Raw genomic sequence first — 15,542 nt, 5'->3', positions numbered from 1 at the left:
GAGATTGGAATTAATGGGTACAACAAGGACTGGTCAGATCGAAATCAGTATAAAGTGTCTGTGTAGGGTATCCAAGTTTAACGGTATCTCAGTGAGCTAGCACTATAAAAACGGCTTAAGTCTGGGCCAGAACAAGCAGGCACATATACACATGCATGCACATTGCCATATGAGTGAACTATTCTTAAGTGCACCATTAAGACCCATTTCACCTCACTTTATCCCATGACAAGGGACAGTGCTGTCTAACCCTGAGCTATTCTAACCCTATATGACATATTAAGACAGCATGTCATCCAAGCCTTACCTGTATGTCATATATACTGAGCGTCCTGTATCTCTCCTGGATGTCTCGGATCTTTGTCTCAACATCCAATGACATGGTCCGGATGTCGTTAATGGTGGACAGAACATACTTGAGGTCTTCAAGAGATGTTGGAGTCCGTTCCAGATCCTCAGACTTGGTCTGAAACCACATGAACGTAAATTATAACATAAAACAAGCAAAATACATTGACATACAATATTTAAAATGAAGCATGTCATCATGAATGAATATCTGAAGCACACCACTATCAGGAAGTTCACGATGAAATTTTACGATGATAAGACTAACGCCTGTGAAAGACATTGTCAACTAGTACTCAAACAGTTTAAGTTGACAACAAAATGATAACATGTGGGAATCTTTGTTCTCCAACTAAAATATCAATCTTCATACAACCTTATTCATCAATTAGCAATCATATCAAAACTTGAAGTAATCATTTAAACAAAGTATATAATTAAGGTAGAATCTGCATTTGAAACGTATCAATTAAACGACTATTTACACTTCCTCAAAGTATGATCAACAGTTAGAAGTAGCTGGTAAAGGAGCAGTTCAAATATTTGATCAAAACCATAACTCCTCCTAATTTGTGAGTAACCACACCCGTCATAAAACGTAACTGTGAAAAACGTACTTTCAGTATCAGAAAATAAAACAGAATTCATAATGCCTTTCATAAAATATATGACAACAAGCCGTGGGGAAGTTGTAGACTAACAAATAATCTTTTCTAACCATTAGGATAGTATTTTTTCTAGTAAAATATAATGATTACAGATATTAGATGTGACTGTCCATCCTTGAATTGTGAAAACTTGGGGAAGTTGATTCTGTCAAATGTAAGAATGGGAGGTCTGTTAGGTCCTCTACACTCGAAACTTACGGAATTATGATGTTTACCTATATAGTTTTTGAGCTGCTCCTTCAGCACCTTCTTGTACGACATTACCTAACATAATACATACTTCTAATATACTTCTGTATTTACACAAGGGCTGTTAGAATTCACCCGATGCAGTGAATCGTGATATGTGTATCAGAAAATGAGCCTGTTAAATGAATCACAACGTAGAGATAAATAACAACCAGACTATTTTGTAGAAAATGAATAGTTTGTCTTTCTTTCTGATTGTATGTGAAACTGAAGCATGTACTGAAGTTTGACGCATGTTATCTAAATATGTTTGGTCTCCATCAGCTTGAGTGCGAAAATACTACCCAGCAGGTACTGAGTTTTCATACATTGTAAATCATATCACAACATCACTGTTCTGATACATATCATATCACGACAAAGTGGATCATTACAGCCCCAATTCAAACATGCATGTGATGATGCATTCATGACACAGATGCAAATAATTGTCTTCTTTTGTAATACTAGCTAAGGCCAGACCAATTTTATTTCTTGTTTTATGGATCTGCTGGTCATATTTTTCATAAGTAAGAAAAAAAAAAATATTGATTTTCCCACCTCAAAAATTTAATAACTATGTTTATATTGACCAAAAGTGTAAACTTATAGGAACATTTATTTATTGTTTTTTGCCCAATATACACAAAGTAAATTGCCAGAAGTAAAATACTTTTAATATTTAGAGGTACTATTACTTTGACTGGTGATTTTATCTTTATTTTTTTCAATCCTGCCTTTAGGTTTTCTAATGACAAAAATCTGTAAAATAAAATATTGTTCTGGCCTAAGGCTGAAATACTTAATGTCTTCATTCTCTAGCAATGCTGTAACAGTTAAAAGCAATATGACATTTTATTTGTGAACAAAGACTGAAATTTTTGCATTAAGGTACATTTGGGGGTTTCTTTTGTCAGAATAGTAAAAATATTTCTTGCCTCACATTGTCAGAGAAATAAACATTTAAATTTTTCAGCCTATTCATTCAGTTCTGATCTTTCATCATCGCATGCCCATTGCAGTATTGTAGTTGCGTGATCTTTGGCTCTAAATAACAAATAGATTTTTGGTGCACATTTCAAGATAATGCACCATAATATTTGATATGTATGCATGACATCAGTACAATCCAAGTCCATCTAAATTGAAGCCAGACCAATTTTATTTCATGTTTTAACAGATGAAAACCTTAGAAAGGCAGGAGGAACTTTTTGTAAAAATCACCATTCAAAACAAAAACCCTCATGAGATTTTCAAAGGCAAGTTCACACTTGCTAACATGCAGGTAGCACTGATTTCTAACATAAATATTGTTAGATAATTCAGTTTGAAATCTCTGAGAACAGATGGTAGTGTTTTAGTATCCAACAAACTGATGAGAAGTCAAACTCTTGCTCCAATATATCTTTATCTTTAGACTAGAAATTTATTTTTCAAGTGGCAAGATTTGGTCTTACTCTTCGTTCTTATTCTTGAAAAAATATGACTGGCGATCCATAAAACAAGAAATAAAATTGGTCTGGCCTAATCTGAATTCTGTCATAAGCAGTAGCATGACTATGACATTATGACATGTATATGTTCAACATGACACCATGACATGTTTCTCATTACCCCATATCAGCAAACAGCCATACAACATGCACTCGCGCAACTAAATATTTCTAACATTACGTAACTTAAACTAATCATAAGTATACATGCCGTTCAGCATACAATGGATTAAAATCTTAAATCGCTCTGCGCAGACGTTTACTATCAAATGCCATGCTACGTGAAACAGACATATCGCCTGCCACAGTATTCTATAACATATATAACGCTCTATACTATTCATGTTCGTTATATTTACGATAACATCAATCCAGGCTGAAAACTATAAAATGATAATGATGTATCAATCAATAGGTCGATTTCAAGTTTGTTTGTTTATTTAATGTTTCAGCAAAATTTCAGCTATATGAAAGAGGTCTGTAAATAATACAGTTTGTACCAGACAATTGAGTGACTGACATTTTAAGCATCAATCTACACAACTGAGATACAATGAAATGTATTTAGCCAAAAACGGGCTTTACACGTACCCAACTGGTGAATCAAACCAACACTTCAGCATGACAAATGGACATTTTAAGCATTAGGCTACCCTCAGACCACCATGACACCAGTCGTCTTTTCAGACAAGCATGTGTTGATGAATATCAATTCTAACCAAGATCTTTACAGGGATGTCAATCAGCATGAGTGAGTGTGAAAATAGATCTCAGCAGCCTTCAGCAATTATTCAGCAATCTTTCAGCAATAGCAATGGGTATTCTGGAAATGAAATGGTTTAGTACTAGAGTTTCAATGTTGAAATGAATCATGTTACAAAAATCTGAACACAATAACAGTATGCACCACAGAAACCAGTGGTCAACAGTATAAGCAACAATTTAAGTATCTTCCAACTGAATCCAAGTAATTTTTCTCAGTAATAGATCCCAGCAACCATGACCACCTGATTCCAGTACAAGTACCTCCTACATCAGGTGTTTCACCATGACATTGACCGGCCAAAGTTAAATTAAAATCAGGCATCAAATTAAATTTAAAATTAAGTCTCTTCACACAAACACAATATTTATATAACACTATGCATATTGTGCAAAAAGCAATAGCTATCAAACATCCATGAAATCTGCCCACATGTAGGTGATATCAAACCATTACAAAATGAATTTTGGGATGATTATAACATACACTTAATCCATACTGGTTTGAAGGATACTTAACAAAGGTGAGTGAATAAGTGAAGATTTTCAGCCACATTGGTAGTTTTTTAGTCATAACATGACTAAAACAAGTTATACATTTATAATACATAAACGTAAACAACAAAAACCTGTGAACGATGGAAAGTAAAAAGTAGAATATCACAGATATAGCTGTACAACTAGTGTGTACATCTAAAATGTCCAAAAACATGTTCAGTTATGTTCTTAGACCAAAAAGTCAGATGAAATATGAGGTATCAAATTTACAAAGAGACTACTTGAAAATTTCAAATCAGTATCAGTAACTTTATTGACAAATCAGACACTGAAAATATCTTCAGTATTGGTGACCCTGGTTCACATTAAATTACATCATGCCAGTCATTTGTGAGTGAATGTCACTTATCTAGACTGTCAGCAATCTATGTTACTCCCGCCTGAGAACAATAGGCATTTTCTGCACCAAAAAAGGTCACAATAGGTACAACCCTTTGAACAGACTTAGCCTATAAACTCTATTATTATAAGGAATGATGAAACATTTTATGGATATACAACTTCTTTATTCCATTGTATATCCATACATCAAGAGTATCATCATTCCTCATGTAAAATGCCCATCAAGGAATTATCACAGTTAATATGTAAACGGTATTACTAACTGATAAAGATGCACATTATGCAGGTCAACATTTTTGCTAAAGATCACAGCTAATCTCTTACCTCTAAGGAATCTTGAAGTTCATACAGACTTTCTTTAGCTGAGTCTCGTAACAGTTTGCCTAGACAGTCAATCCACTGGGTGGCGTTTTCTTTGACAGCACGAGACAGTGGCTCCATGTGGAGCCGAATACACTCTTGATCTTTGATGACAGGCAGCATTGCCACTTCCTCGATTGTCTTGAAGTAGTGCTGGAGTTTCTCATCGAAGGCTACCACCGTGGGACCCTTCTGGAACCACTTTTCTGCTATCTGCATCTGTTGATGGAAATTAGACTGACTGATTGTGTGACTGAGTGACTGAATGGAGTGAGGAATGGAATACACTGCTTTGATCATCACTGCAGTTTTAACAAGTAGTGTTGGCTCCATGTGGAAGGAAAAACAGCACACCTATCCTAATAATACTGACCATTCCCAAACACACTTGCATAACCTCTATGACCGAAGGCAAATAGATTAAACAAATTTCTGTTTTCCATGGGTCATACAGACTGTCAATTTTAAGGCCTCTTAAGGGTGTTCTAAAGGAAAGGAGCTATAGAAACGTACAACACAGGTAGTTGAATACACACAAGGTAGGTCAAATATGGGACCAGCTATTAGAAGCTATATCTCTTAGCTGTATCTCTTCACTGGGAGAGTCTTGCTTTCACAATGGGGATTAATTTGCACCCACAGTCATTGCAAAGTATTTACATTATGCATCAGTTTCATGTAAAATCCTAACTTGACAAGTTTTGCTAAATAAAGGTCTTTTTCAGTGCATATCAGTGGAAAGTGGGGCTTCATCATGACTTAATCAACCTTTAGGGTCTTTTTAAGGTAAAATATTAAATTTCAGGCTTTTTCAAGCCCATGCAAATTCTATAATATTCAGTTAATGAACACACAACTGACTGCATGATCATCTGGACAGCAGTCCCCAAGAACCAGACCCATGAGGATCTGAATTAGAATTGATCTCCAGTATATCAATGCTTGTCTTAAGAGGCAACTAACAGGATCGGATGGTCAGGCTTGCTGATTTGGTTGACATATATCATCGTATCTCAGTTGTGTAGATCGATGCCCATGCTGTTGATCACTGGATTGTCTGGACTTGATTATTTACAGACCGCCGCAATACAGCTGGACTACTGCTAATTTCAGTGTAAAACTAAACTCACTCACTCACTCACTCACTCCTCAACACCTTGACTTACCTTCTCGGGTTTCCAGATGTTCCGGTACTTCTTCCATCTGTTGAGGTAGCGCTGGAGACTAGTCAGAGTGTTCTTGATGTTCTGTGCCACAATCTGAACCAGTTCAATGATCTCTGGGTTCTGGGAGATGTCCTGAAAGAAGCTGAACACATACAGCTCATCCTCTCCTTCAACCTTCTGTGGCGCCGTCTCGATGCAGGTGCCGTTCATCCATCGCACAAAACTCTTTGTCCTAAAATCCACAAATGTTCCAACATCACGTCAACGTCCATTACCATCCATTTAACACCCAATGATAAGAAATAGTCTCGTAAAAAAAATGAATCATGTTTAATTTCTTCATACAGGGATGCATATACTAAAACTGATTTCAGAAAGTTGGTCAATATCTCTCCAAACAAGACCCAACATGTCTTATGCAGGGTTCTATGCTACCACAACACATCTATGACTAAGCAAAGTGTTTGGTTGTTTCTTTCAGAACAGTTACTTGCATCATTTCAGACCACACGATCAAGGATTCATTCCAGGTTCTAAAGAAATCAACTAAACATACAGATCTTTACACTGTTACTTCACAGGACCCTCATACTGCCAGCAAGGTCTCTTAAACTAGAAATAGGTGAAATCCTACGTTTGTGAGTCGACGTAAAACCCTGACTATGATTTTGAACAAGTTTGTGACCTCACAGCCTATGCACTAAAGTAAAAGGAAGACAGTGTGTTTGAGTATGATTTTATGATGATTTTAACAATATTCCAGCAATATTACAGCAGGGGACACCAGAAACAGGCTTCACAGATTGTACTCATGTGGGGAATTAAACCAAGCTCTTCAGTGCAACAAGCAGACTCTTTAACCATTAGGCTACCTCACCACCCCAAAAGGTAGACAAGTAATCATGCTTCATGTATTCCAAGAAAGCAATTAGAATGTTTAACTTTGACCATACATACCTCAGGATCTTACAATGATAAGCACTGATAATTGTTTATGGCTTTTTTTTTTGAGATGCCAGTCCCAGTACAGCGCACTCTGTCTAATTCAGACAGACTTGGGGCCGAATGAAAAGTCCAAATTAGTACTCCGAGTTACACGGAAATTTCCTACATCTTTTTTTCTATATCGAAAATTGAGAAATGTTGAACTCAAGATCTATGAGTCAAATTCGAAGCAGAAATAAGAATACGTGCATATGTCTTTTCATGTAAGTACCTTTCTGGGCTGACCCTTTGGTCTAAAATCCGAAGTAATGAGAGTCCAAGATACTGAGCTTTTCCATTTGACAACAGGATTGTGTCAGACCAGCAAGTTCAGTCCTATATATACAGCAATCCGAGAAAGACAGAGTCCAAGTTGGACAGAATGCACAGTATATGATTGTCGTGGTTATTACTAAAGTGTTGATTTTACAGTTATTTTCGTTCACATTTTTGTTAAAATTATTTTTTATAAACTATATCTCGCAACAGTCAACAACTTGGCCAACTGTATCTGCATGGAATCTGGCACACTGACTTTTGATTTTGCAGAAGTAATAACACTGCATATATCCCACAATCCTGCAGTCTAGATGCCTTCCTGTTAATGACCTACCCTTCAACACAGTCACGGACACACTGCAGAGTAAGCTTGTAGACTTCATTGGTCTGAGGGTGAAGAATCACATCAGGGGCAGCCAAAAGTGTGTCAACTTGGAACAAAGCCTTCTCTCCTGTTAAGGCTGCACTGAAGCGACGCAGGTTATTGTTGATTAACTGGAAAATAAGAAAACTTTGATGTCAAATGTGCAAATCACATAGCACAGATACACAAAACCTGAGTGCACCATAAATATTTCAGGAACAATTATGTATACCTATGACAGAAATTGATAGGCGCTAACAAATCTCAGTTCCATGTTTGGATTTGCTAATAGGGAATTATTTTACATTTTGAATGCTATCAGTATTTTTATATAACTAAGACATTTGTGTCTCAATGGCCATAAACCTGGATGCTGTTTTCCAATCCCTGGAATAATGATGCCTTTTATTGTAATCGAGCTAGTGACACAGCAATAAACTATATTTCTTTATTCTATTCAAACACAGAACCTATCAGTGGAATTTAAAAAAAGTTGAGAAAGGAGACTACAAACTGATTTCATTGAATTCTTCTTTCCAATAAACTAAGGAAGCAGACGTCAAATCTATCAATCTGGCTATCAATGGCTACTAGTATATGTTAAAAAGAAGACAGTGAAACTCAGATCATGACAATGAAATACATTCCTACCTTTGTCAGTGCTTCATAAACCTTCTTCTCCCAGTAGGAGTAATACTGATGAAGTTTGGGGGAGCGTCCAGTGTTTGTGTGGACGACCAATCCCTCCATTTTGGTCAACAACGGACCTATTGCACGATATTTCCTGGCCAGAATCTCAAAGTCCTTCCCTCGCTCACGCTCAATGTGTTCAAAGAACTCCTGTTTTAAAAAAAAACATAAGTTAATATCCAATGGCAAAAAGTCATGTTTGTTTGCTTGTTTACGACCATATTCAATAATATTCAGGCAAAATGATTGTGCATTAAGGTAACAGGACCTGGAATGAACAATCCTGTGAAGCTATTGTTTGAAGTATCAGTGAACATCATATAAATTTGTAAACTGAATTTCCTCAACAAAATCATGACTAAGAATATTTCAGCTTCGTGTTGTCCCTGACTTATAAATAACCCACAACTATGTTATTATAATAAACAAGATTTCCTGTTATGCAGACCATTCCCATTAAACCTGTGAGACTGACAGTGCCATCAATACACAGTTTGATTGGGTGCAAACATATTTTCAAATCATCTGAGTAACCAAAGGAAAACGTTACAGCTGTTTCCAGTAAATAATAATGGAGGCTATTATTTTTATGATATTTATTGTGCTGCCAAAGAACACTGAAAATATTTCATCTGTTTTATTTCAATATTTCACATGCCAGAACACACAAATTAAGCACTTTGTTCCATCCCTGCATATACTTGGCAGAGTGGGTAACGGACATATTATTGTAGGCATCTGTACAAATTATCTGACAACAGTTCAAAGACAATGGTGTGTGATGACTACCTTGCAGCTGGGCAGGAGGTCTTGGACCTTTGGTGGAGGTGGACCTTTGAAAAGGTTTGCATTCTCAATCATCAACAGTCGCTGGTTGATGTCACGAGCATTCTTCTGAATCTGGTTGACTAGAGACTCAAACTTTGCAATGGCCTGTAAATATCATGAGAATGCATACAATCACTTAACAGATTATGTTTTCATTAACTAGCAATTTATCAAGGCCTGCTGACAGACTGATATCATTAAATTTACAGAAAGCACAATTTTCAATCAAAAATGCTTCGTGGGTGAAATTGACCAAACATTAAGGTTTAAAGAGTCTTAAAAGATATCCTGCTTGATGGATGGGAATGAAAATGAAATCAACATGAGACACTTCAGATTATCTTCCATTGTTTCTAAAAGTTTCCTGATTATGTTTAAAAAATGGTTAAGCTTGTATTACTGTTTCATCCTATCTATGTTCTTGTCATCCACTTATTTTTATACAATTTTCACCTTCAGATATTTCAATCTTCTCATGTTTCAAATCCAGGAAGACATTTGGGGGAATTCTTGCTATAAGAACTTCTCGTGATATAAATCACTTGGTGTGCACCTTAAGATGCATTTTAAAGAAAACAATCTAAGAACTCACAGAAATGCACTTCTGCACGTAGTCGTTGATACCAAGGGAGTTCCAGTTGAGACGTTTGGATCCTGGACGCAAAACACGCCGCAACTCTCGCTGGTGATCTTCTAATAGAGCCGACTAAAAAAATAAAATTTTTAATAACTACAAAACTGAATGTAGTGTCTCTACAATTCCATACATGAGCATATATATCAGCATCTAAGTACAGTACACAATGCTTGCAGGCTCATTATCTTTCACAGTCACAGGACAGGTGACATTTTCCAAAGGTTTTGTGGTTAAGCTCATGTTATTATTCACACTTGGTGTTTGGCAACGTGTTGGGGACTGATTTGGTATCCAATGCATTCTCTATTGGATCTGAAACTGAACTGAAAACAAATTAATTCTGCTTGAAATGCTGTTTCAGCTAACGTCCTAGCTGCTCTTGACTTACTAAGCTCTTAGTCTCTGAACAGATGTATATTTTGTTTGTTGTTTAATGCTGCACTCTGCAATATTCCAGCTATATGGATTCAGTCTGTAAATAAATGAGCTTGGACCAGACAATCCCATGATCAAAAGAATGAGCATCAATCCATGCCTTTGTGACATGTGTCAACCAAGTCAGTGAGTCTGACAACCCAATCATGTTAGTCACCCCTTATGATTAGCATGATTTGTCGAAAATCAGTTCTAAACTGCATCTAGGCCCACTTGCAGTCTATAGTGCTTCTACAATATGCAACAATATCAATGACTGTCAAAGTACCAAGATTGCTTTCTGAAAGGGGTCCCTTTCCTTCTACAAAAGAATCTCAAAATTTACTGGGTCATGGCGTTCAAATGTTGCACTTCAAGCAAACCTTGTGGAAGCTGTCTAAATTGTCACCGTGAATTTAGAAATAATCTGGTTTCGGATTGTAGGAATGACACAGTTACCTTAACTAGAAATGAATCAGTTTTGTCACTCTTATATACAATGTACATTATTGTATCACATGGTTCTCTCAATTACTGCACACACTGACAATAAAAGACAAAGACTTGAGCTATACCGACTAAATACATGTACCAGTATACTGAACTAAGATAAAAATATCTTCGTCGGCAATAGTGAAGTTTCAATGCTGGATTAATTGGTGACAACACACATCCGGCTGACCTCTCGCCAAACGCCAGATTAGACAGAGCTGATTACTGTTATAAACACATTCAGGCAGTTATTTCATGCTGATATCTTGAATAATAGAGCATTTAAATGATGATAAACATATTAGCCATGTAGCTGACTGAAATTTCATCCCAGTGTTGACAACTTGCCGGATTGAACAGCTGTCGGTTTTGACAACTTGCAAGGCAAACAGATTATCTGCAAATCTGACCTTACCTCAGCATTGTCCAGCGATGCCAGGAGAAGATGGTAGCGGATAAGCATATGCTTCAGTCCGTCTACATACTTGATGTATTTCTCCTCTTGAAGAGCTACATTCCGTGCTAACTCCGGCACCGGGAACCCCAGCTGCTCCATGTAGCGTGTCTCCGCCACGATCTCCGCTAGCTGAGGGTCAAAGTCCACCACATACTTAATATGGAAGGCGTTACCTGTGAACAGACTTATTAATTACTAAATGGACATATAATTAGGAAACTGCAACTGTTATTCTCACAGCCAGTGTATTATAATACTGTCTACTGGTTACAACTACTGAGAATGATTACTGTTATTTCACAGTTTAAATTAATCAAAAGGCCTTCCCATAGCTATTATCATGAATGACATTAAGCATAAAAGCTTAGTAAGTGCTTATCTGTGTTTGACTTTGTGTTTCCACAAGACAGTAATACTTGCATTTTATGCAAAAGATCGGTCTATGGTCTCTCGGGTTGGGGATAGCTACAGAATCATTCAAAATTCTAATATTTCAACAATTCTTACTGAATGATGCCCACGTTTGCCTGATAACAATAATAGATTCACATGTTATTCGAACGATTTTAACAATAATTGTTCTTAAAATAGAAATTACACTACCTAAATTGTCTTATATTCTGACATAAACTGTTTCTGTTCACATTCAGGGAACCAACATCTACATTTCACAAACAAATACACTAAACATTTTTAACAAAGGACTATAATGAGGCACATTCATGATACTCAACCAAAAACAGATTTTTTTAACTCCCTGTATAAATATGTTCAAAGGTGACATATTGCTGAGAAATCGTGCCCAATTTTTGTAAAATTTTAAAGCCACAATGTCAGTTGAATCTCATTTCTCTAAAAATAAAAGAAAGCATTTGCATCAATAATAACAACTATCAACCCTAAGGAATGCTATCATAAAATTTCACCAAAATTATGTATTAAGAATATAATATTAAATCAAAAAGTTCAAATGAACCCCACAGAGTTATGTCCCTTGAAAAGCTCTTTAAGAATATGCTATAACCCAACTTGTGATTGAGGCCAGCCAGGCAAACAAAGACAACACAGTATGCGACAATTTTCGATGTCAATTATCAGTTTCAGGCAAGTCTTAAGAGATAATAAGTCTTTTTGAGCATATCCCCAATACATTAAATATAGGCTAAAATAATTTGTTCAAAATGTGTGACACTGTGCTCTTACGACACAATTTAAAAAAATATGAACATGTGAACATAACCATTTAATGTTACACTGAGAAATATTTAGAAACATTCCAGATAAAAGATGTCATCCTGTGCCCTTGTTCTAAAGTAAAGTTAATTAATGACAATCAACAAACTCAGCGAGCAGGACCATATGATTTTTCATCGACCTTAAATCTAGACCGGAACTTTCATGGGGGAAAATCTCAGACAATTTGTCTCTCTCTCTTTAGTGAGTTCATTGTTGACCATGAACAAGTATGAACATTGATAAATGTTTGTTTTTGAAATACCTTTTGATAACAGTTCCAAGATAACTTTAATAATGAAGACAAAAAATCAATGTTGAATTTGAACATTTAGCATACTATCAAATTTGACCTTCCACATATGTTAGCTTCATGCTCAATTTCATTGAAATTCACAAGGATGTTTTTGAAATTATCATATCAGATGGTGGTAATACCAGTTGTGGACTGACATCATCATCGACCTACTTCATGCTGACTAATCAGACAGGCTTTCGATCTCCGTTTCATAACAACTTATCATAAATTATAATAAGCCAAAATCCATAATTACTTCACATTAATATACACTGACATCATTAACAGGGGACTATGCTCTGTGGTATCAGGCTCTGTTCCTATCCAGCATGTTATCTTCACAAAATTAGAAACTAGCTAAATGTAGGTTTGAAACACAGCTGACCAAGGCAGATTTTGAAAGCTTACATCATATTTGGTAAGACCAGAAAGTAATCCTCTTAAATGATTTAAATTTATATCAAACTTACTGAGACAAGAGTTCCCCTTTAACGATTAAAGCTTATATCAAATCTGCTAAGACCAGCTAGCAATCCCCCTTTAATGATTAAAGCTTATATAATATTTACTAAGAACAGAGAGTAATGCTCCTTTAATGCTATTATGATAGAGTGATCAACAAGTACAAACACAGCACAACACAGAACATACACCATCTACCAGGACTACACAGCTGATACTTCTAATCTACACATATCAATCCAGGGTCAGATGAAAAGATGATTCATCAGAAGATGACAAATCTCCCCAAATAAATCTGAAAGAACAAATCATCTAAGACTGAGAGTTACTTAAAGTCCCACTTGATCTTTTTCAGACTCAGTCCAAATCCTTTCCATGGAAATCATGAAAGATACAAATGCCCCAAATCTGCAAATAGCAGAAGGCACAACTTCAAGATCTGACTGATACATGTAACAAGTTTTGATGAATGATTTACTGAGTCCAAAACAAAGAAACAAAGTGATTTTGAATGGAAGGATGATTATATCCTCCGCACTACATGCCGGGGAATAAAAAACATCTCACATGTCAGTATCTTGACTACAAGTCATGCCATGAATATTTTTCATAAATAACTTGACATTATTTCCAATCTGCCCATAGCAGTTGTTAAAATAAACCAGTTTCACTAGAAATAGAAAAACAAACAGTATCATCACATCTTTATATAAAAAGTATATACAATTAAAATTTTTTACTTTACAAAGTTAAAAAATAATCTTGTAGTGGCATTTGAATCACAATTCAAAAATGAGCAAAATATCCTTGTATGGCATCATGCAAAGAATGCATAATGAACAGTGATTCTCACTGAGCTGAGCTCCATTCCGACAGTATTAGAAATTGGAAGCCAGGCTTGCAATGGCTTATGGATGTCATGTCTAAATCAAAAAGTTGGATTTTAACATTAGGACAACTTTATTTCATGATTATATCCAAACACTGACAGTAGAGGTCTTCTTTTTCTTGCAATTACATCTTATCAATATTCAGGCCAATGATGAAAAATAGCCATATTTCTTTATCTGTTTCTGGATGTTTCAAACCTGTTAATGTAAGCCTATTTTTGAATTGTGACATTTGTTTGCAGGTCATTTTTCACCACGTAACTTAAAACCACAAGTGCCCCATGCAGTGAGAGTAACAACACCGTATACCAGGAGGTTCCAAACTAAAAATCGGAGAAGAAAACATTGCCACCATGTGCACACATCACACCAAACCCTTCACATACCATCTTGATCCTGGGTTTGTGCTATTGTTTCGGTCAATTCTGACTGCACCACTGAACAAGCACAGAATACATATGTGACAAGTGACAAGTGACCAAACTTCACATGTGACAAATATTTTCATAGCAGGCAATAAGAAAGCATGATGCTGGGTCCTGATCCACAAAGCATTCGTAATTTTATTGTCAAAAACACTATGCAGTACATCATAGGGTTACACATGATGCAGTGCTACAAATGGTTTTGTGAATCGGCCCAACGAATGTTTTTCAACACAAGCCTCACGCTTCATGCCCAAACCACTGTGCTCATATCAGTGAAATCCAACATCAATGTAACATATAACAATTAGCAAAACATCTGTGGTATATAAAGAATAAATCTGTGAAATACATGCTTACAGAACAAAAGGAATATGTTTTAATGATATGAAAATATGCTAGAATTAATGTGTTTGTGCAAGCGATCATAAACATTTATAACAAAACAGTGGTATATGAGATCTAAGACTTAACAACAAACAACTCATGATGACAATTACAAAAGCATGAAGCATCTCATTTGAAGAGAGTTTGTACCCGTACATTTTTGTACATGTGTAACATCACATTCTTTTTGCCAATACATACTAAACAGCAAAAGAAATATGATTTTCGAAAATGTGAAATCGCATAAAAGCAAGTGTTTATGTTTGCCTCTTCTATTTAAAAACTTAACAAAAACTAAGAGTTGCATTTCTTTAGCTGTTCAGTATACCTTCAACTGTCTTACTATTGCTTGGTGATGACTATATTTTTTCAAATCAAAATGACAACACCAACCTGTTCCATCTTCCCCTGCTTCATCACCTCCACCCTGTTGTTGCTGCTGCTGTTGTTGTTGCTGTTGATGAACAGCCTGCTGCTGAAGCTGCAGCTGATGCTGTAGATGAAGCTGATGACTCTGTAGATGGGATGGCTTCACTAGCAGATTCCGTTTCAGCAGAGATGGCAGCACCTGTTCCACTGTCTCCCTCCACATTTCATACTTCTGGTCCTCGTATGTTTTCATCTGTTTGCCTACACGCAGGTAGTTGGCTCTGGACTGGAGTGTTGAAAATTACAGCAAACTGTTTTATATTGCATTCAGCATCTGATGACACATCAAGACAATGATATACATAAAAAAACCTTTAGTACTACAATAAATGAAAAGTCAAAAATAAA

General features: G+C 36.0%; 1 protein-coding gene across 1 annotated transcript in view; it reads right to left on the bottom strand.

Annotated features, from left to right (window-relative positions):
* LOC137271663 (dynein axonemal heavy chain 10-like) overlaps window positions 1-15,542 on the bottom strand; it is an 80,144-nt gene that overhangs the window by 51,435 nt on the left and 13,167 nt on the right. Inside the window, exons 10-18 of the mRNA XM_067804122.1 lie at window positions 15,159-15,420; window positions 11,029-11,243; window positions 9,663-9,776; window positions 9,032-9,175; window positions 8,204-8,392; window positions 7,523-7,683; window positions 5,926-6,157; window positions 4,724-4,978; window positions 308-466 (exon numbers count right to left, since the gene is read on the bottom strand). Of these exons, the coding sequence (XP_067660223.1) occupies window positions 308-466; window positions 4,724-4,978; window positions 5,926-6,157; window positions 7,523-7,683; window positions 8,204-8,392; window positions 9,032-9,175; window positions 9,663-9,776; window positions 11,029-11,243; window positions 15,159-15,420 (1,731 nt within the window). The remainder of the gene's footprint in view (window positions 1-307; window positions 467-4,723; window positions 4,979-5,925; window positions 6,158-7,522; window positions 7,684-8,203; window positions 8,393-9,031; window positions 9,176-9,662; window positions 9,777-11,028; window positions 11,244-15,158; window positions 15,421-15,542) is intronic.

This window comes from Haliotis asinina, chromosome 1 (genome assembly GCF_037392515.1).
Source record: "Haliotis asinina isolate JCU_RB_2024 chromosome 1, JCU_Hal_asi_v2, whole genome shotgun sequence".
Classification (NCBI taxonomy): Eukaryota; Metazoa; Mollusca; class Gastropoda; order Lepetellida; family Haliotidae; genus Haliotis; species Haliotis asinina.
The sequence above is the reverse complement of the archived record's forward strand: the minus strand, read 5'-3'. Positions and strand labels throughout refer to the sequence as shown.